This window comes from Monopterus albus, unplaced genomic scaffold, assembly GCF_001952655.1.
Source record: "Monopterus albus unplaced genomic scaffold, M_albus_1.0 scaffold12.1, whole genome shotgun sequence".
Lineage (NCBI taxonomy): Eukaryota > Metazoa > Chordata > Actinopteri > Synbranchiformes > Synbranchidae > Monopterus > Monopterus albus.
Genome location: NW_018127892.1, coordinates 1028777 through 1052568, shown reverse-complemented (window position 1 = coordinate 1052568; position 23792 = coordinate 1028777). Strand labels below are relative to the sequence as shown.

The 23792-nt window shown below is 40.6% G+C and overlaps 1 protein-coding gene across 1 annotated transcript in view; it reads right to left on the bottom strand.

Moving 5' to 3' along the window:
• The window catches only part of arvcfb (ARVCF delta catenin family member b), a 206485-nt gene that overhangs the window by 2090 nt on the left and 180603 nt on the right, over nt 1–23792 (bottom strand). Inside the window, 8 exon segments of the mRNA XM_020590476.1 lie at nt 2378–2490; nt 5143–5234; nt 6959–7012; nt 8607–8694; nt 8919–9030; nt 10135–10327; nt 10682–10832; nt 12605–12732. Of these exon segments, the coding sequence (XP_020446132.1) occupies nt 2389–2490; nt 5143–5234; nt 6959–7012; nt 8607–8694; nt 8919–9030; nt 10135–10327; nt 10682–10832; nt 12605–12732 (920 nt within the window). The 3' untranslated portion in view covers nt 2378–2388.

The window sequence follows — 23792 nt, the reverse complement described above, 5'->3', positions numbered from 1 at the left end:
TGAATGAATACAGTTTTCAACACAGCCTAGCCACGGGAAGTACAGTTACTGAGGGTGCTGCAGCACTAAGTGCTGGATGCAGGGTATGCTTGATATTTGCATTTGTATTGATCTGTTTCACTACTGTGACTCCCTTTCATAATGTTGCAATTTGGTACTGAAACAGGAATAAAAATAATACATCTGCAGACTAACACACATTCAACATGCTTGTAAGTGGAGAGGAATAAACTTTATGAGTCTTTAGCTACACAGACAATACCTGATATTGTCACTGTTAGTCTTCTTCTTTTCATGGGATTTGACAATATAAAAATATATCCAGGCTCATCCTTTAAAATTGAATGCTAAAATGTATTTTTGTCAGAGCAGGCACTGCCTATGTGCTCAATGGAGGTAAGACAGCTAGACTAGACACCTGGCATTATCACAGTACTTAAGACATATGAAGTCACTATCACCAAATGCTTCAATCCAGATGGCAAATGGCTGCAAGAAACAGAAAAACATGCTCAACATGCTGGATGAGATCCTGCGTGTGCTAAATGAAGGGAATATACTTAGCTGATGGTTTATTCTGTAGCTGATTTTTATTAACAGTGAATACCATAAATGATACCACTTTATCTCTCACCACTCATCCTGTGATAATGCATTGAAATGAATGAATGGACACTGACAAAGATGACTGAGATAAGAAGATGACAATGAGGAGGACAGTGAGATCTTACAGCAAGGCCCAGGAAAGGACAAGAGAGTGAGGAGCAGGCAGAAGAGAGGGAAATGCTGCTGACAGAACTGAAGCTCACCCAGATCAGCCTGCAGCTTTGCAAGTCATTTAATGGGACATTAAATGGTGGGAATTCAGTCAGTCCCCAATATATTACTGATTTAGATCTTCTGTTATGACAAAACAATATTTCTAGTGGGAAAAATTTTTTAAAATGCTTCAATTGATTTTAGAGGTGGTAGGTGTTGGTCTATTAACTAAAACTTATAGAAGCTTTGTGCTGAAATACATTTGATTCTCTACTAAAAAGACATTTCAGGAAGTCCCTGATTCTCAAAGAGAAGCTGAACTTCTTCCTTCCTCTTCCCTTTGTGAAAATATGGCCATCTAAATTACATAAGCAGTCAGTTAGTAATTGATTATGCCAATAAAGTAAATATAACATTTTCGAAGGATCTACGCCAGACCTCAAAATATACAGATCTGTTTGTGTCTCTCTTTTTTTCCTTTCTCCCTCATGCTTTTCATTAAGGGATAAGAGAGTCCCTGGAGGACCCATCTGGAGTGCAGAAGACTGATTCTCCCTCATCATTAACCAGCAGTTTCAGCAAAGACTGTCAGGAGAAGCAGTAAGTGAAGCTACTGTAGGTGAACATTTCAATTAGACCGGCGGTGCTGAACTGTAAACTTACTTTCCAGCACATGGGATTTTTACAACGTACGGCTGTGGTTAAATATGGCTGCAGTAGTGGTACAATAATTATGAGAAACATTACAGCAGTATTAGAATATTAGTTGACCATTCACTAAGCTCCTCTCACAGTAGTTACAGTTTCTCTGCCTGTCATGCTTTCTGTACTGGCACACCACATAAGCAGTTAACACTGATAGTGGTGGCAGATTTATTACTCCAAATTAGCAATGTTTCTATCAATGTGTCCTTCATTTTAGACATAGGTAGACATTAGCAAGCTTCTCATTTCCAGGTACCAAAGTTAGTGTTTGTTAGTTGTCAACTGCTGGCTGATATGACAACATTTTCTGAAAGATTTTTTATCAATCTCTAAATCCCAAATATGGATTTTTTAAGAAAACTCCAGCTTCTTAGACCTGTTGTGCCTGTTGGCTAAGGCTATGACTGTGATGAGTTGATTGATCAGTTCAAATACTGTATAACAAATGAGGCATACTCAAAAAAAAAAAATACCCTGGGATTCAGTTACACTTGGACATCAACATCATCATCAGCTTTGACTGTTCAGGAGTTTTCTCCTCTGCTATTAATATTGTATTTAACTTTTCTGGATTACCAGGTTTCTCTCAGTCTTGACATGTGTGTACAACCGAAGAGCCTGTGTAAATGTAAAAAGTTCAAAAACAGTATATGGATTTATAAAATCTTTCATAAAATCTAGCATGTTTAAATCTTAATAATCTTTTTCAATTAGACTGATGTTAAATGGTGTTATCTTCCTTGAATAAACAGCTGACTGCTCTGGGTGGACAGCAAATTTACATAACGCAGTACAAGGGTGAAGGGGAAACAGGCAGAAACAATGAACAGGCAGAATGAAAAGGTTCCTGTGAAACCAACACAAAAAGGTGAAGGTTGTTATTGTCATTTGTGCTTTCATTTTTCAGACCTACCATGCATGCATTTAGACCCAGGAGTCAACAGGCTGAGGCTTAACATCACAAGCGTCCACCAGACTGACCGCAGGCCTGTTACTCCTGATATAGTGTTTCCTATTTGTGTCATTCTGTGGTCACAGGAGGACGGGTTAAAAAAACACAGGAAACAAAAAGAGGTCAGTACATTTCACAATTACATTCACACACGCATCAGAGAAGCCAGCGTTAGTTCCCTGCCTTAAAGGAAAGCTTGGAAAGAAGTCAGAGTGATTACAAAACAGAATACCAAAACATGCAAATCAGACAGAGGGAGGGAGCAGCTTCAGCAGCATCCAAAGTGGGCAGAACACCTCTGGGATGTACAGATGGCAAGCTTAGAAGACAGCTTTGGAGTAGCACTAGAAGGCCTTTACACTCTGAAGGCAAACCCAACTGTGCTGCGATTACTCCTGTCTGTTGATTCTGAGCTGGTATCTGCCCTTTTAACATGTGATAGCACAGAGAGTATGACTTAAGCTTTGGCTTATTTAGTCAGTAACCTAAATATGATGAAGAGTATCTGTCAACCAAAATGGATGACTGACACATAAAGCCAGTGTTCAGAGCACAGAAGCTGCTTATAGCTGGTTTTGAGCTGCTATACTTTTCTCCTATATTAGCTTTTTTATTTTACCTTTAAACTAGCCAAAACTTACTGCATAAGACCTGCACCGTAAAGCGGCACTAAAGGCTAAGGAGTACCGCTACAATGGCTATAAGACAAAGTGTGGCACTAAAATCTGACAATGAAAAATATACAATAAAAGTTGTCATCAAGCAGGTTTCATTGTAGGCTTTACAAATGAACACACTGATGCTGCAGAGCAAACATCTGTGATGATTAGCCTTTTAACCTATGATATGCATATTATTACAACTACAAGTAAAAAAATAAAGAGATGAAAAATAATAGTACATGCATTATGTATTTGTGCGCTGTGGTCAGGGAGGAAGTTTTTTCAGAAGAACAGTTACAAGCAATTGATTTTTTTTTCTCAAACAGCTACACTGACATAATATAATGGCAAATTAACTGAATTTAAAATCAGAACTGAAATTCAAATTAAAGGTATCTTTAATGGGATTTTGACTATTTATAACTCCAGTTTCAGACATCCAAAAAGATAATCTGAATATCTTTTTAAAGTTTTGAGTTAAATATATCTGTAATTGGAATTATGATGGTCAAAATTACATTAAAGATATCTTTACTTAGAATTTTGACTAGTCAGAATGTAATTACAAACATCTGGAATTCACATTTTGGATAGGCAGAACTGAACTGTAGATATCTTCAAGTAGTTTTCCCATTCAAGTCAATGAGGAATCTTACTAGTCAAAATTTAATTGCAGATATCTTAAATTATAATTTGACTAGTCATAAATACATTGTAGATATCTGAAACAGGAATTCTGTTGATCTTATTAATGCTAAAAGGGTGCAGTGACGTCAGTAACGTAATTTCAGGTATCCAAATAGGAACTGTGGCTAGTCAAAATGTAATCACAGATATCTAAAATTGGCATTTTTACTGGTCAGGATACAATTGTGGATATTTATCATTGATCATTTTTTACTAGTCACATTGTAATTTCGACTAGTCAAAATCCTGTTTTAGATATCTGAAATGCAATTATGGACATTCAAGTGAAACCTTTTAAATGTTGAAACCACCTGCCATATGACCAGGACCATATGGCAGCTAATGTTGGCTAACATGAGCACAGATTAGGTAGATGTTTCTTTGTAATGTCACAGTGTTATTGTTGTGCTTGTACTGCTGTTACACTCCGCTTTAGCATTTACTGTTAACTTGTAATTGTTAGTAAACTTAAACAATCATAATTATACCCTGGTTTAAAAAGCCATGAATCAGTGCCTACCAACAGCAAATGTAAAGTTGTTGTCATCCTGATAAAAAGTCAAATACCACAGATTTTGAACTGGACTATTTACTTTGCTCCAAATTTTACTTCTACCCTGACATTGCATCTGAAAGATTTTCAAGAAGCAGATATGCAGTAATAACCATACACCTAGAGAGACCTATGCTAAACAGATTTTAATGGACTCCACCAGCACTCATTTTATTACAGTGCTATTCATCCAGCAAAGCTACCGTACTTTCACCTTAATGCAGATGAAAAATAACCTATAAAAAGGACTTGAGTGTCATCTGACACATGTAAGACATCAAGTGAGGCCAGTAAGAATTTCATTGTACAGGGAAATATGTTACCTAACTGTGCATTTGACAAAATAAACACTTTGAACTATTCTGTGACTCCTCTTTTGAGGCTGGATTGCCAAACATCTCAACACTGTACAAACTTTAACTGCTGTGTGAAACAGCTTTATAATCAGCAGATGACCACTTGATAATGCAGCGGTATGTTCATCGCCATGGCAAGGGTCATCTCCATGAGGAGCGCTTCCTGGCAGCCCTCTTAATCCATTTCAGATTAATTACTTTACAGATGCTGTGAAGCTTATGCTCAATTAACTGGTGGCTCACAGAGGTTGTTCACAGCATCAGGCTGCGATGGACAACATTAGCAGAGAATGACAATTTCTGGCCACTTTAATCAATGACACTAAGAGCCTCTAATGAGGAGCACCACAGAAACACAAAGAGAGAGAGATGGGGGAGAGGTCGTGATTAATATTTCAACAGGGCACCGTGATTTTATCTTTTTCTTTGCCCCAGTCCCACAGTAGATCAAATGAGGTCTGCCTGTACCTTTAACGGCTCCCGTTCTGTCAGGTCCACTGAGCCGTCACCTGTCTTGTATTTGCAGTCCTTGTCCCTCTGGTCAATGGTGGAGTAACCATCTAATGAGGTTAGAGAACAAGAGTCAGAGAACTCCTCTCCATACATGATTAAAAAAAAAAACTTACAAATCATTCATAGTGTTAAAACATGTTCAGTGACAGAAAGACTTCCTGCATTGGAACATTCATGAGAGCGCCAGGAAAGCTGCTGGAAACAGAAATGTCCATTATGCCTTCACATCAGGAGGTTGTGCTTGTCTACACATTCTGGCACTCATGTTATTTACCACCAAAGTCAGATACACACTCATGTTATTTACCACCAAAGTCAGTCTGAAGTACTTGCTAGTGGTATCTGACCCTGTGATAATAACCATCTTTAAAAAAGCACACTCACATATTCCGACTCAGGGCCAGTGTTTATCAAGTGTCTTAGAGAAGGAATCAGTCCTAATTGGCCAAAACCTCTCACAGTGACACAATCTGTATTAGGTCCTAATTTTAGTCGAGCTGCAGTGATGGCTTTTAGGAAGAGACATGCACATACATTTTGTGGGAGGAGAAATATTCTTTGGTGACTTTGAGATTATTAGGAGATACCAGCAAATAAGTAATATATTGTTGACTGACATTGTGTGAATTACAAAGAAAGTATAACAGATACCAGAGGTATATAAAGTTTGTTCATGTTACAACAGTTTATTTCTAGTCTATTAATTCAGTTTTTACCCAGAATATAGGGTCACATAAGTTAACAGGAGGTTAAGTGTAGCAAATCATCTCTCTGCAATACAGAGCTAATACAGCTAATGTCTATTTTAAATTGCATAAACATCCAGTATTTACTTACTTTATGTACAATATATAATTATGGGATTTAGGCTCTTTATTCAATTTGGTATCAACATGTTGCACAAACAATATATATACCTGAAGCCTACACATAACAGTGTTGCTATTTTGTGCATGTCAACATTTATCTCTTATATATTCTTAATTCTTAAATAATTCAAACTGGAGCTGTCAGAAAAACACAATATGTCATTTTGAGTGTCGTAACACAGCGAGCCTCCTAGGAGTCCTTTTTGCTGAAAGCGTGTGTAGAAAGCTGCATAAATAATTCTCCGGTCTCACTTGGAGATTGGAGTGTTTTGAGGCCTAGTTTCACTTTCAGCACAAATTCCTCTGAGGGGTTTTTAGATGCCTGATAAATGCAGGCCCAGGGGCTTGGAGGTAGACTGGCACGATACCCTAGGAGGGTGACTTTGGGGAAAAGAAAACCTAGTACAGCTAACAAGTTACTTCTTCATGGCAAAAACTCTTATTCTGTCACCCCAGGAGTTACAAAATTCTGATTTCATGAATATAAGAAAAGGAAGCCTGTCAAAGTTGCAGTTCTATATTTTGTAGAAGAACTATTTACTATGGAGGAAAATCTGCCGTGTAATAAGAGTGTATTAATTATGCAGTAAGTGGAGAGCTGCCCACATCTTTCGGTGTTGAGTTGCTAATGAGAGCCCAGCTTTGTACAAACATCTTGTCAAGAAAGGGGTCTTGCACACAGCATCAAAGACTGTCATGTCTGAAGCTCAGTCCACAGCCATCACACTGAGATCAGAGTGTTCAGTAGTTTGATTTTTCAGATTAAAAAAAAAAATCTTGGCAACGATTAAAGAACATAGAAGAGATGCTGAATCAAAGATGACACTATTGGACACTGGAGAGAGATTAGAGGAGAGCTAGCTCCTGTTTGGCTAAGGACCATCATGCAGGCTGGCTCTTACCTGGACCCAGCTCATCCATAGGTATCATATCACCACTGCCACATTTCCTGGTGCCTGAAACGCATTCATATGCTGTTTGTACAAAAGTGGTGACACACAAACTGAGCCATTGAGCCAAAATGCTGCTGCTTTTCAAGGTAATGGTTCTCAGCCAGTGACTAAATAATGCAAACTAAGAGGGATCAGGCATGAGCGCCGCAATTCATGTGCATGTATGGATGCAAAAATACAACAACAACAACAACAATAACAAAAAAGGGTGCAAGACCAAAAAATCAGGATGCTCAACTGCTGCTATGGTATTGGCTCCTCTGTCAAAGAGATGTCTGTTGTTGTTGACCCCCCCACACACACATACACTGCTGCTGTTACAGAAAACCTCAGTGTTTTGATTGTAACACTTCCCTAAGGTGGGTATTCATTTTCATTATATCAGACCTTATTATGTACATCTATTTAAAATTCAAGATGAAAAAAACAAAATAGTTCAGCTACATTTTGTTTTACATTCAGAATGTTTTGAGAGTTGAAGGTTTTGGTCTAGCAGCAGCAGTATGCTGTTCAAAGCTCCTTCTCCTGTTTCACGTGCTTTACTTTTGACCCCTGTGAATGGCATTATTGCAACATAACACACCACAGCTTCATCACACAGGAGATGAGAGGAATGTGGCAAGCATGGTGCTTCAGTGTAGCCATGAAAAGTAAATACATACATGTCCTGAGCAACACACACTGAGTCAAATGTTGATTTCCAGTAATTGTTAGTAATTGGTTTAAACCTGCTTTGAGGACTATGTGGGTGGGATACTCCATGTCAGGACAATTCTGACCCAAATAGAGCCTGACAGATCTTAATCACCTCTGCTTTTCCACCATAGGAACCTACCAAAACAAAGTACTAATATCAAGCTCCAGCAACATGTGCCGGCAGGGGGGTGGTGGTGCAGGTGGGTGGGGTGACTGGTTACGTGTCAGTGTCTTCATATCTCAATTATATTAGATTACAAGCATGGTGTGTACACATACACTGGTTTAGAAGTAAAACGAGCAAGGGCTTCAAATGTTGGTTTATAGGTGAAACGGGAACTTCAGTGAGTGGACTGCAGGCGAAGAGATGAAAACGTCACAGTTCTGCAAGTTTGTGTTCTGCTTGTTCAAAGGCTGTTTGATAAACTGGTCATACAGTCTCTGTTATTGGCTGCTTGTTGCAGTAAGGAGCACTGTGTGTGTGTGTGAGTGTGAGAAGCACAGCCCCCCTCATCTAACCAGAGGCCGACACAGGGAAAAACAGTGGAAAAGCCCATGAGCATATGCTGGGTTACAGTCAAGGGAAACACGGCGTGTGCCGCTCATTAGGTTCCAACAGTGGAAGCTATAGAAAGAGTTTAGACATTTGGTTTTGGCACTGTCCTGGGCTTTGCTTAAAATAACAAAAATCTACAATATTGCCAGCCTCATTGTTTAGATTATTCACTGAACCACTATGTGGTAGATTAATTCTCACACATTTGTTCTATTGTGAAATAAATTCTAACATTTAATTGCTCTCCATTTTGCTGAGGTCCCCTGGGTATTCCCTACCTAATCCCATCCACTTGGTCCTCTAAACAGGTAAAAACAGCAACAAACACACTCCACTCTATCTGACCTTGGTTCTTCTCCATCAGGGGTAGAGTGGTGTCGTCGTAGCCTGGCTTGCCATTCTTGGTTGCTTTAGGGGTGGTGGTCACCGTGGGCTGAGAGAAGGGACAGAGCAACACATCAACACAGCATCATACGGCACAAACAGCTGCATGTAGAACGGAGAGAATTCATTTTATTATTTTATGCAATGTATGCCTAAGGATGCTATTAATACTATTTATCATGTAAATACTCTGTTAGGACATTAATGACAAACTGGTACTGCAGATCCAGATTATATGTGAAGAATAACTTCCACAAGACTACAGTTCTGTACCTGGAAGTGGCTCTTGTTCCAGCCGTCCTTGGTCAAAGCATTCCTCAGCTCCTTATAGCTCCACACTGTCTGCAGCACATGTGACGCCGCCTTGGTTTCTCGAGCTGATTGGCTGAGGGGGCCATAAGATGGAAGAAATACATTAAGAAATATCTAGAAGAATTAATTCAGAAACCCCATCTCACCCTGAAACCGTGACAACTGGGTGTTCAGCTCCCTGCTGCTGCAATCAATCTCTTTATTCAAAGATGTCAAGTCCCCTAAGTGGCTCCAGGGTCTAGTTTTTAATTCGCAGCCAGACGAGTGCACATTTCTTTTCATTAGCTACCTCTGAGCCACCAGCATTAATTGCATGTGGGTGGGGGCCTCACTTCAAAGAAAATGAATCTCAGAGGGGTGAGAGGAAACACAGCTATTTGGTCTGTGAATGAACTATGTATATTCATGCTAGTTAGAGTGACACTTTGTGCGATCAATACTTCACATAAGGACATGCCTGTGAAAAGTGCACTTGGTGCTAAATTAAAAGTGCGGTGTGCTGAAGACACTTCATTTTGGAATGGTTAACATCGTGGTAATATACAGTAAAACACCTCTTGTGCCATTGCTGGTTGTTGAGTAGAACTTAGAGCAATGAATACTCACTTATTTGTTTACAAATAAGCCTGTTCATTAATGTGTGGTGGGTAGTGGTGTGTGTCGGCCCATGCTTATTAGAGTACAGTACTGTGGTAGCCATTAGAGACACATTACATGATCCATAATTAATGCTAATAAAAATGCTCATTATTCAAACTGTATTCAAGGTCAGACTAATCATTACATGAATGTCTCCAAGGTATACCCACATGTCCGCCATGGTTTACATAGATATAGTTTCTATTTTTTCCTCTGCCTACGATACAAACTGTTTAACCGACAGTATATGACACAGAAAACACACAAGAAAAGCACAACTGCCCACAATTTATAGAATAACTGGTGTTTGGGTAAACTTTCAGTGGCTTATTTTGTGATAAAAAGGCAACCAGTGTTAAGTGTGGAACTGTACATGAGGTGTCACCTGTAAAGAGTATCTCAATAAATACATAAACCCCTCAATTTATAAACATAATTTAAACCAAAGGAGATAGTCTTCTGGTTCACATGCACTCAACCTAGAAATAAAGCAACGTTCAAGGTACAGCATGGGATGTACGGTTTGGGTAAGTCTGACCTGGTCCTGTTGATGGCGACCAGCTTCTCGATGGCCTGGGCCTGGATGAGGGAGCGGGCGTTTTCCGAGCTGTCGGTGACAATCTCATGGATGGTGTTGAGGATGGCGACCACAGTGTCTTCCTCAAGATTTTTGGCTGGCCGCTGCTGACCGCTGGGCAGGTTGCTCACTAAGTCCCGCATGGCGTAACTTCCTATTAGGTGAATTATTTTTTAAAGGTTAACCAGCTGATAGTGGTAGGATAACGTTTAACTTCACCATTCATCAAATTCAATCCAAAAATAGCTATCACAGTATGAAGGGATGTCCTTAAGGCCGGTGTGGACAGGGGATGTAATTACAGCCGGCAGTAACTGTTTCAGTATAGATGTGGGAATGTGAGGATTGTTTTAAGATAAGACCTGAAAAAAATGCGAACCAGTCTTTTAAGAAGCTAACAATAAGTAACAATAATGGCATCCATTATATTTGCGTCAACTTGAAACAACCACATGCACTGGATGAAATCTCTGATCAGTGTGTGTGTTATTGCTGATGGCATTTGTACCGATCAGGTCTTTGTTGCGGCGGTCAATGGACAGGTTGCGCAGGGCGATGGCCACAGCTCGGACCACCTTGTCAGAGTCTGAGCGAAGCAGCTCCACCAGGATGGGCAGACCTTTCTCCTTACGCACTGTGGCTCGGATGTAGTTGGACCACTGGAAGGCAGACAGAGGGCATGGTGTGACTGCTTTTTATCATTTCAACCTTTAACCTCCAGACTTACAGATTCCAGCCTGGGAGCTGCCCGGTTTCACTGCGCTACTTTCTTTTTTTTGTTGGACTACTGGGAAAGCACCATTGGAGGAGTCTAGATAACACCAGTTAGGGGAGGAAAGGTCATTTTTGATAAATGCCTTCATGCTAACATGCACATAACCTATACATGTACACACACTCACACCCATTCGCTAAGGATCTACAAGACACTCAGCCCTGCTTTGTGGTCTTCACAACATTATAAAGTGGGGCTCTAAATGGTCATGTGACCTCATTTGTCTTATTTTAAACATCCATCAATTTGATTTCTTATACTGTTGTAACATGAGACATTAAATTTGACATAAAGTTTTTTCTTCTAAGCACTGATACCCCAAGAGATGCAATTAAGCAGAGGACAGGCACAACTGAACTACTAGGTGGCAGTAGAGAGCCTTGCAAAACAGCTCGATCCAGTGATACAAAGCAGAAGCAAAGAGTGAGGAGGATTTGAAGAAGGAGCTCTGGTATCTTCCCAGGGAGCTTTGCTTTGTCCAGCTACCAGGTGTGACAGTGTGATGTGTTGGTGGCTCCATAGGTTCCTGAGTATGGCCTGGCATTCTGATCAGCTTCAACAGGGAAAATACACCAAAGGAAAAAAGGACTTGTCCTCAAAATGCTCACCTTAACTGAAAATCACAATTCACCTGAATTATTCATAACATTAAATGTGACACTCAATGTTGGATTTTAACTCATGAAATTAAACAAAACCAAAAAAAAAAAAGTCAAAGAGTTCTGGTACAAAGGTTTGGTGCTGCAGATAAATTAAGAGGACTGAAGGATGTGTTTATAATCAGACACATGGGTGTTAAGAGAAGCGCTGCCACGATAATGGTGCCGTGAGCTGAATACAGCCAGTCTGCTGAAAACAAGTGGCCGCTCTTGCCTGAGGTGCTGCGTGTAAACTGGCGTCTGGTAACTAGCCTTTCCTGTTGATAATTTGCTTCTGCCTGCAAGTCAGGCAGCTTCTCTGCAGCTCCACAGTTGTTCTAATTGGAATAAATGTCTGAATCAGGCTGGAGAAGTTCCTATATTATCCATCATCTGAGCAAACATCTACCAGAGCTGAGAGAGTAGTATACATTAGTTTTCTAATCCTTAATCACATAATCCTGCTTACATGGAAGGTCCTGACTAAGAAAGGTATTATAAATAAACAAATTGGATCTACTGTACACCTGTCAATAAGATACTTCTAAATAGCATTACATTTCTTTATCCACTTATACACTTTCAAAGTGCATAGAGATATTTTGCTGTTTATACTCTATGACTTTCACAGTGCATTTTTCATGTTTTCAGTCCCCAACCATCTTAGAGATCAATATTTGATAAAGATTGTACTGTCTATTGCACCTGCTGCCTTGTTCTGTTGTCTCTGCCTTGAGATTTGTTTCTGCCTACACTGCTCCTAGTATATGCTTTGCACAGACACCGTACATCTACACCTTATTAAAGTGACTGAGCACCTCTGGAGGCAGAGCTTATGTCCTTTGAAGCCCTTTGACTCGAGGTATTTTTGCTCCCATCACAATCCCAAGATACCTGCTATACAAAGGTCAGTGATGAGGACAGAAAATGAATAAGCTCAGTATATAAATAAAAGAAATCTATCAGTCAGACAGAACATAGTGTCTTTGTGTTGTGCCCTCCCTAACCCAGGACTCACAGTCCACTGTCCAGCGCTGAGGTTTTGCAGAGCCCCAGCAGCAGCCTCGAGGGTGTTGTAGTTCTGGCTCTCCGTCAGCAGAGATAGGTAGAGCCTCACCACCTCTGGCTGATACAGAAGCTCAAAGCCTGCAGGAAAATACAGAGAAGGAGACACATGCTGGTTAAACTACATTGCCAGACAGCCTGGCCAATTAGGCAGTGCCAGTAGAAATGTGCTGAGGTTTATCTCAGACCATAGGCAAAGCTCTTTGGCACAAAAAAACAACAAAGAAGCCTGAGTTTACCATAGCACTGCTAACAGCAGGCAACCTTGTGAAATACCATACAATTTGAATGGTCTTTTTTGTTAGTTTCGCTGGAAATGTTCACAGTTATACAAGATACAGTGTAGCAAGGAGGAGATGTCCAGCTGGTTTCACAATAGTCTGCAACAACTTCATTAAGAAATGCTTGAATGATGCCTAGTGTATTTGCTATTAATAATACTAAAGCATATGATAATTTAAGATTCTTCAGTATTATAAATGAGGACCACACAAGAAGAAAATTTGAGAAGGTGGTTTATCTCACTGGGACAAAACACATTCCTCTACAGTCAATCATTAGGCCTCCCTCTGATGGAATTGTAATTACATCATTAGCTATTAGATAGTGTAGGCGCAGGGAGAGTCAGAGGCATAGAATCACATCAAATCAAATGTATTCATCTAGAGCTTTCTCTTACACTTTCATCACTACTGTACGTGCTTTACCGAGGAACAACAAGACAGCACAATTCAATTAAAGGTTAGAGAATGGATATTTCATCTGTGAAGGTCATTGTGAGCTGTGGACATCTCTGGAGGGAGTCAAACATTTTTAAGGCAGGATACCTCACACCACAGAAAGGGAGGACTGCTTGTCAGATTTCACTGGCCTGAGCAATCCATCATTATTTGTATGATCCCTGAAGGCAACTTCAGATGACCTTATACATTCTGGGGTTTTATTTTACACCAGTTTAAGTAAAATCCTAATATGTTTAGCTCACATATGGAAAACATGCAACAATACAGCTTGTTAAAATACTGTACATGTATGATCCATGTTTGGTTGTCCATCAACAGAGTCAGAAGGGAGATCATAGTGCTTGAGCAGGGGCACAATCTGCTACTACACACTGAGGCTATAACAGACAGGCAGTCTAGATGACAAGTTAACTGATACTTTGAAGCTGGTGACTAAAAAAAGTTTTTCATAAAGTAGCACAAAAGCAATTTTAAATACTTTTGCTATCTTCTAGGTTCAATGTAAAGAACTTCCCATGTCTTCTGAGGTCAGCATTTCCAGGAGTCTTTTTGAAAACTCCTGGAAACATAGACTAACTCCATTCTTATTGAATCAAGCTCCAAAAGCTGACTAGTCGATGTAGACAAAAAGAGAATCCTTTTGTAGTATGACTAACAGTCTGAGTATAAAAGTATTGTTCAAAACACATATGAGGAAATCTTTCTCATTGACTTCCTTTTTTCAGTAGAAGGAAAAACTCTGTAACAAAGAGTGTGATTTTTGTGCTGGAGAGGTACAACCAAAACGTTCAAACTGACATTTGTGTCTCTAAATCCACATCTCACACCCATAATTTGCAGAAAGAGGAAGTCTGGGTGCACTCTGAGATCACCAGATTCAGACACAGCAACATAGTTGTTAACACTCTAAAGGAAGGGTTTTCATCCCTGTGGCGTTTCCCTTCAAGACAGTGCCAAGCCTGCTCCAGATTGTGTGTGGGAGGAAGTGCCAGGTTGGGAGGATGTTACTGTAACTGCTGTTGGAAAAATGCACAAGATCCCAGTTGTAACCATGTATCCCATTAAAGGGGCTTCTCAGGGTGACACAAGAGGGGAGAGTGTGCAAACCAGACACTCAGTGACATTTTGCTTGTTCCTCATATTTCTTGGCCTACTGAGTGCACACTCAACAAACTGGAGACCATCTTGCAGGCAGTCCTGTTGACAAGGCACTTCATCTCCAAGGCAAATTCTCTCTGCACAAAATGTCAAACATGTTGAACCTTTGTTGCCACTGCAACTATTATGACAGGATTTTTTGTAATGTAATCTGAAGTTCCACATTTCTTCCATCCTCTCACTCCCTTGGTTTTGGTCTGGCAACCAGTGAAAGTGACTTATGAAATTGGCATTGTACAAATGAAAGACTCCAGACAAAAACAAAAAAAAAGACAAGTACTGCTCAACAAAGGAGGACGAGAATGGAGGAAAATTCATTCAGCTTTTAAAATAATTCCATTAACCTCAGTGTACTTTCACTGTTGAGCCAAATAATGTCTCTGTCAGAGTTTTCACTCAGTGTCCGCAGAAGAAGCTGAATGTCAGCACTGGGTGCCTCAGACTGAGCTTCTAATGTGTTCATTTCTATGGGGGATTGCGTTCACCGCAACTGTCACCAGCACCGCAGGAGGGAAAACGAAGCAACCGGATGCAGTGAAAAAGTTGGATCTGGTTCAACTTTTGCCACACTGGACGGTGACATCATCTGGCAAAGCCACTGCATTGCCCAATCACATATGAGGAGTGACTGGAATGCCAACACCCACTGGAAGAAAATGTTTGTTTACTTTGTTAGCATGAGCATTCACTGCTATTCATTGTCACATTTAGGTCACAGTTCACACATCATAACAACAGCCCATGTGTTTTCATTAGTTAGAGTACTGGATGTTAAACTGTGTTTTTATCTATCAATGCTGACTCACTGGTGGTAAAATTGGTGCTAAAGTAGAGTAGGCTATGTTAGCAGCATGGCTCACCAAAATACAACAGAAGCTCACGGGATGGAAGTTCACAGGCTCCCAACGTCATACATGCCTACACACTCCCCCTGCAACCCCTCATCACCCTAACCAATGCAGCCCCTTGCGTTAAAACACAGTAGGGAGCTGCATGTTTGCCAGCTCAATATGAATATACACTTAAGTCTCTCCTAACGCATTAGTCAGGGTGGGCTCTGCAACCGCATACTGTAGTGCTGTTCTTGTCACCGTCCAGTGTTGTAGTACTCGAGTCCAGGACTTGGACTCATGTCCTGATTTTCAGGACTTATGGACTTGAGCACTGATGACTTGGACTTGGATTTGGACTTCAGCATTGACTGCCTTAGGACTCAGAAGTTGGAGATGAGGACTCAGATTTCTGTTTATTTTTTCATGACTCATATTTGACTTGGACTCAAACAGGTTATCCATTCTGAATTACTACAGGAAGTAAAGCTAAATGATTCAAGCAAATTTTTACTAACTAAATATAAATGTATTAAGATAAATACATCACATATCTCCCCAAGATGGCACCCCCATCCTAACATTCAACACGGTGTGTTGTACCTACCATCATTTTAATTTCCTCTAGTAGTAGGTAGCTGTTTTTTTATTTTTTATAAAGAGCTCTGATAAATGCTTCCTACATGGTACCAAACAATAAAAAGACAAAGCTGGAAACTACTGTACCTGGTGAACATAATGGAGCACTTATCTACATAGTTCCCTCAGGAGTTGGTTAAGACAAGAGAGCTAAAACAAAGTGAATATCAGCCTCCCTGGGTGAACATGAACACACATCCTGATGAATACAATGCTGCTCTGTATTTGCTGGATGTGAAAATTGGGCAACTTTGTGCTAATAGGAACTTTATGATGTGATAATGTGTCATTTTTGTGTTTAGATTTTCATAATGGATTATTATTAATGGAGCATACATCATTAATAATTTAAGAAGCATTTTAATGTGGTAACAAGTCACTGGGACCATTTTCTTTTCTCAATATTACATGTTCTTCAAAAATAAGATATTATAGTAAATGTGCTTAGTTGTGTTCTACCACCGTCAGGCACATATACACAAAACAGCAACTGGCTTCCACTAATCACCTAACACACACACACACACACACACAAAGTGGGTTAGAAACAAAGTTAAGCTAAAGTGCTTGATTAGCATTAATTCAGTTCAAATAGCTTTACTATTGGCTGCAATTAAAGCTAAGATGTAGTGGGGTGACAGGCTGGGAAATGATAGGTGATGGTTGAAGAAAGGACACACACTCAAATATGTATGTAAACATAATGAGGACTCTTCTTTCCACCTGCTTTGCTCAAGCATAGTTGGCTGCATCCATGCAGAAGTGGATGAACACTGCAAACACCTCCACCCACACACAGACCCACAAACAGACCATGTCAAAAAGTGATGTTCAGTGATTGATTCAGTTTGCCTACATCGTGTACAAGTTCTCATCCAGCCTCTACACAAGCGCTGGACTAGCTCCATTTATTTACTGCTTCATTTCCAGCACACTTACAGCATAGAGCTATTCCATCAAATCAGGTGGACATGATGGCGTATCACTTTCTACAACTCATAGGGGAGTTGTAAAGAGCTGTGAAAGGGCTGAAGAGAGATGGTGGTAGATAACATCAGTGGTACTATAAACAAAAAACAGAAAAGGGTAGAAAGTAAAAACCAGCCTCCTGTCTGTCATCCTGAGTCACTTTTCTGTAGCAGGTGTTTGTTCTTGTGTTCTAACTGCAATAACACACAGCTGTTGATCTTTGCACTCCTGACTTTGGGTTAACTGAAATGCTGGTGATGTCCAGTACTGTAGGAGAGGGAGCTTTCTATTGCTACTCACATTAAGTCTCTTCAGGTACAGTAAGCACCATAGAAAGACAGAGACATGGAAGACAGAGAAAGGAAAAGAGATGAGAAAATGCTTTTATAGAGCAGTGCTGACCACAGGGTGACATTCTCACCATAAGAAAGGCTGCCTAAATAAATGAAGCAATGGGGAAGCCTAACGTCGTGGACTCTCCAGTCTCATTCCACATCTGAAAGTCATGCACATGTAACTGCACCAACCCCCTTTTAATGCAAGAGTGTCTTTATACATGGAGGAGTGCTAATGAAGATTTTTACAGGGCACAGCTACAGTCGGGCAATGGCTAAAACAGCACATCATTAAAAATATCACGCTGTATAATAATGGTCGTGACTCTCTCGGGTTCATTAAAACCCAGAAGGTGAGTTGTGAGCCACGTAAACAAAACAAGTAAATTGGCAGGCTTTCACGGGGGCTTCAGAAGCAGTTCTTCCTTGAGTCATATAGTGTTTGCAAATAATGCTGATTTTTTTATGTCGCTTGGAGGAGCAGCAGATGGGAGTTTACAGACAGTGTCAGAACTGAAATGGATGGATAATTGTAATTGCTATACTGCAGGTAATTCATCTGTAGACACAGCCAAAGCAGCTCCGGGGTAGCTCACTGGGACACATTCAGTTTTTAATCTACATGGAAGAAGCATAAAGAGCCAATGTTCTGCTGAAGGCTTTATTAAATTAATCAAGACATGACCCTGCAGTGTTACATTTCCTTTTTTGGGGGGGGAAACAAACTTTTACTGAATAATTCTAATCAAGGAATGTATGCAAATAAATCAGTCTAGATACAGGAGTCACATACGTGTTACTTCATGGTTTCCTTGGGTACACTTGACGTTTGCTGTTTTTTCTAGTGTCAGTAATATTACAGGAGGTGACATGCACTGACATGTGAAAAGCAGCTAGAGATTGAGAAATCTGAATTCTGTTTGTAGGCTAGAGATGCATCTTAATGTCAGATGTGAATATAACCAGGCTCAGAAAAGAGATGCATGTTAATGATGGGGATAAATCACAGAGTCCACTTCATTGACTTTCAAATTCTCTTCCCACTGCTAATTTGTGCTGTGTCAAACCACTGTGAAAATCTGCTCCCCCACACTGGTTACACTAAAAACAAACACCATTTTGCAAATACAATTTGACAAATGTCTGGTGCAGCTGATTTAAAACCGGTGTCCTCATCCAAAGCCGAAGGGAGAACGTGATGGAGGCTCGCTGTCCACAGCCCTCCCAACAGACTTAGAGCTGAGCAGAAACAAAACAGAGTGCACTGTTAGGCTGCAAAGGCCATTCACCCCTCAGTTACCCCATCAGACTGACAGGGTCCAAGAGTCAGAGCTTGATTTTCTCTTTTCGTACTGGTTGGCCCCTGCTGCATGTCCATGGGCAGCCCCAGGGCATCACTCATTATCATACCCACATGGTGGTATGGCGTGTTGGATGGCCTGTTGGATGCTGACAAAGGGAGGCAGAAGGTGGCAATGGGCCCATCTCTTGGACAGCTACCCACCAGCTTTGGGCCACAAAGATATCCTGGTGTGATTGGATGGCTTAAGAGAGACGAGAGAGAGCTGGGGAAAGAGACTGAGTGCACCAAAAAAGGAAGGCACAAGGCAAATATGCAGCACAGACCCTCTGTCCTTTCCTGCCTCCATTTTTACCTTTCACAACAGGGGTCCTGCTCCAGCACTACCAAAAGTCTGGTCTATGAAAGCTTATTTCCTACCATTTAGCACAATAGGACCCTTTTCAGCAAGCTGCTTCTACAGTGACATGGAGTGCTTCCCCTTTCTTGTGCTGATAGGCCAAAGTCCTGCTGCGGGATTTTAGTGCAGAGAGGACCAATCAACATCAGGAGTAAAAACACTCTTACAAACTAACATCAAAGTGTCTGAAACGTCCAAGTACTTCTTTAAAATAGTCCATCGGAAAAGCTCCATCTCTCCCAGTACAACCCTTGAACTTTGGGCAGGAACACAGACCCATAGTAGAGTTAGTTTTTCTGTGGCTCACTCAAGAATGTGCCTGTCAGCTATTTGGCCTCTCAGCGGATCAGTAAGGGTAATGCTCTGGTTGTTTTTTCCAGTGTTCCTCCAGCTAATGTAATAGTGTCCCAGGGCCTGAGGTGGAGGTGTTAGTTTATATTAGCACTTCTGTCAGGTGGAGATATTACTTCCTTTTGGAGATAAAAAAAAATATATATAGACAAGATAAGTCAGTTTTCGAGTTGTGTAGAGCTTGAAAAAAGCTTTCATGACAATTTGCTGCTATTCAACAAATGGCTTTCAAAGTTAATATTGCCTAATATTTAGACACAGTTGTCAGATAGGATAGATCTGGCAGTGTGCACAGGCAAGCGCTCTCTGTTTTACACTGTAACCAAGCCTCCATGTTTGGCACAGGTAAAAGCTGAATGTCAAGGATCCAGGTGCTTTTAGTTGGAACTAACAACAAAATGGACTGGAGGTAAAAGAGTCAATTCCATTTTCAAGGTTGTATTTACCACTGTGTTGTCCCAGTCACATGCGGTCAAATCTGAATCATGATGTGCGATGGCACTTGAACACACCTGTGTAACCACATACCTTAGTTAACACTGAATATAAAAATAAAGCTTAGAATACTCAAAATGTCCATTGTAAGTGTTCCCGCTGGGATGTTTTCACAATAAGCGCCACCTCTCATTGTTCATCACCGAATCATTTCTATACTGTGTTCATATTCTGCAAGAGTTGCAATATCTTAATTATGAGATTCAATACGATATGAGTAGCATTCATGTCAACACACAGGTTGTAAGTACAACTGTGAAACCAGGAGCCAAATAATACAAACAAACATGGATGCCTCATGTCAACTAAACTTCGTTCAAGGTAATTAAACACAAATAAATAAATAAATAGCTATGGATCCTCACACAACCAATCATAAGTGTTAGATGATTAACATTAAATGTAATTCAGTGTTCAAACTGCCCATGTTATTTGTAACCAAAAATAGTTAATAATAATTCTGACTGGCTGAAGGTGTCGATTAACTTTTAGTACCCAGACAGTCTAAAAGGGCGGCACAGTGGTGGTTGGTGCTGGCATCTCACACCAAGAAAGTTCTGGATTTGAGCCCAGGCCGACTTGGGGCCTTTCTGTGCAGTCTTTCCATGTTCTCCCTGTGCCTGTGTGGGTTCTCTCCGGGTACTCTGGCTTAGGTTGACTGGCAACTCTAAATAGCCTGTAGGAGTGAGAGAGTGTGTGTGTGGTTGTTTATCTACATGTCAGCCATGTGATAGACTGGTGACCTGTCCAGGGTGGACCCTGCCTTTCGCCCAGTGTCAGCTGAGATGAACCCTTCTCAAATAGAACATGGCGGGCACTGTGCTGAAGTAAAAAAATGGTCAACACCTGGATGTGTCCAATTGCAAAGAAAATGAAGAAGCAGATTTTGTCACACCCACACCCTCTTCTTCTTTTTGCAGCTCGTCTCCTCCTCATCATCAGTGCAACTAAAGCCAGAGCTTTATGCTGACATGTAGATAGATACATCAAACATCCAAGTCCTATGCTCAAAAAACTAGTTAATATCTGCTAACCACCTCCTAGAAAGCTCCCCTGTGTTGCACCTATCCCCCGCGGCAAGTGCAGAGCATACCGCATCTGAAAACGGCTACAGGCTGCAGCCCCCCACAACCCTATTCAGGAATAAGCAGTATAGATAATGGATGGATGGACAGTCTAAAGGAGAATATAACCAGTGACTGCAGTCCTACATTAGTACACCAGAATTAAACTTTAGGTGAAGATAACAGTAGTGACTAAAGAGCTCAGGGTTAGTGTTACTTATGTAACAACCAACACCAACAACTGAGAAAACATAATCTGTGATAACGGTCTCATAAATATGGCTACAAGAATGGCGACGTGAACCCTCACAAGATGTTGACATGGCTAGAGATCCTGTTTTATAGTGCTCTACAGTTAACACACTCAGGCATGAGGCTGTGGATAAATATAACAGTCTACTCTGCACTCTACTTACACACACACACACACATGTGAGGACTATGTTATTAGGCCAACTGCAGATGGAGAACAGATACATTACAGAAAATTGATTCCTTTTCCTTTCTCACCTTCTCCCACCATTTTTCTCTCTTCTCTGTGTCTTATCTCCCCCCCTACATCTTCACCAAAATCACAAAACGTAGCAAACCACAACTGCTCTACCTATTGATGTAGACAATGCATAGAGATGAAAGAGTAAAAGAGTACATGATAGCACTAGGGTTGCCATGGAAACCCCCTCTCCATTGCCACTATCAAGTCTGCTCATTTGATGTTCATGTGAGACAGTTGGGCCAGCAACAGCAAAACAAGGAAAAGGAACAAACTGCATTACCTTCTGCACATGTCATAACACTACAGCTTGGTCATTCACAGGCAGTGTGTTAAAGACAGGGCCTGGCAAGCCAAATTAACAACCAAATTATTTTTAAATTGAAACCTTCCCCTTCTCATACTGTAATTCAGCAGCATCTGGCCAAAATACTAGCCTGAGGGCTGCAATTAGCGGCCAAACATGACTTGTGCTTTATTTAAGTTTGTGTTTAGCAGCAACAGACACTCAAGTGTTTCATAGTGAAGAGGTGTGTATGTGCTTTTGAGCATTTTAGTGTGTATGACTATTAGTGTGTGTATATGTGTGTTTATGGGAGTGCAGTATGTTTTTGCATCACCTTGAATGCCTGCTCTCCATCCCCAGGCAAGTCACGTCCTCAGCCAGACAGAAATAAAACTAAAAACTCTGGCAACTGCAAGAGATCTGCCAGAGAAACAGATAGAGGAGAAAATAGGTAGAGAGAGAAATAGATAGGGATAAAGAGAGAGAGGAGGGGCAAAGTTTTCACAAAGATTCGGGCATTTTCTTCTCTTTGTTCTTAGATAAGAACAGAATCTACGCACACTCTGGAGCACAATGATGCACATCGGGGTGCTGACATGTATGTGAAATCAACAATTAGGTAGTTTTCTTCAGTTATATAAAATTTAAGTTATAATAACAGTTATTAGTATTTTTCAAAAATATTTTCCCATTTTACAAAGCATTATGGTCTTTTAAAACAAATATACACTAAACTAAAATTACAGAAAGCAATTCTTTTTAAGGTTTTAAAATTAATTTAACTTTCACAGTGTGATCATTTGTATTTTAGAATTAGGAAATGCATTATTCTTGGCTACTTCAGCCAGCGCTGAGGTTGTCTGCGGAAGCGTTTGATTGTCCAACACACGTGGAGGTCTGCTCAGCTGGTGCCACACTCCAGAGAGCCATGTACGGCCGTGATGCGCTGGATGCACGGAGCTAAACCATAACAGTTATGGGCATTGGCAAGGCATTAACCTATGCTAATTAGGAAAGACTGGCACACGCTTTCAACTTGCGAACATATGGGGTTCATCAATATAAGAACACAGTTGCGAACAATTCTGCGGTTTAAGAACTTGTTCATAAATCTGACATAAACTTTTCTCAGGAACAACCTATGAAAAAATTGAAGAGAACAGGGAAGCAAGAAGGGAAAAGAAAGAACAAGGTGTGAGATGGGATGATAATAATTAGAAAAACGAGAGGGGGGTGTAATATAACGGGTGAGGGAGAGGGAAGGAAAAAGTAGAAGGAGTAAGAGGAGCAAGGGTGGTTAGGGAGAAATAAGAAATCGTGACTGAGTGGATTTGAGCTATGAATGCTCTATGGTGGTTGAGACAGCTGTCTGGTATATATTCCATAGAGATGCATGGATCATGTCAGGGCAACATGACAAGGGGCGACAAGGGGGGAAAAAGACATATACAATGTAACATGCACTGCAGCACATGCTAACCCCACTGGGTGTCCAGCTTTAAGGAATAAACCTAGATAATCTTGTGGATTGCTGGTGTGTGTGACCTTTAAGTTGTTATGGGTATTCAGTTTTGGATTTACTAACCATCAGGATAGTGTGAATAATTTTAGAAGCAATAATTTCTGTACTGCAGCAGCGGTAAAATACAGTTATGCTTTGTGTTGGAGGTGGGGAGTTTGGTGATTTACATGCTACAAACCCCAGTAAAGACAAAATATGAGTAAATGTAAAAATGTAAATGGGTTCTGGTTTTGTTTTTGGTTGTATTTCACCTTTCATTCAGAGCACTTAAAAGAGGTTAAAAAAAAAAAAGCTCTTGAACTCCACCCAGATGCTGTACCACAGCCTGAACAACCTGTGTCTCCAGATAGACTCAGGAATACGTCAGGAAGGCAGCATGACGGCTGTAATGGTGTTTGACGGTGGAGGGATTTCCTGTGCCGGTCGATGTCAGCACCCATCTCTCATTTAACACATCCTCCAGCTTCTAGAGCTCCCCCCTCCCCTTCATGAAATGACACACTGAAATGTGATGGATACTGTGAATTAACTCTCGCCTTGAAGGATGACCACCTAT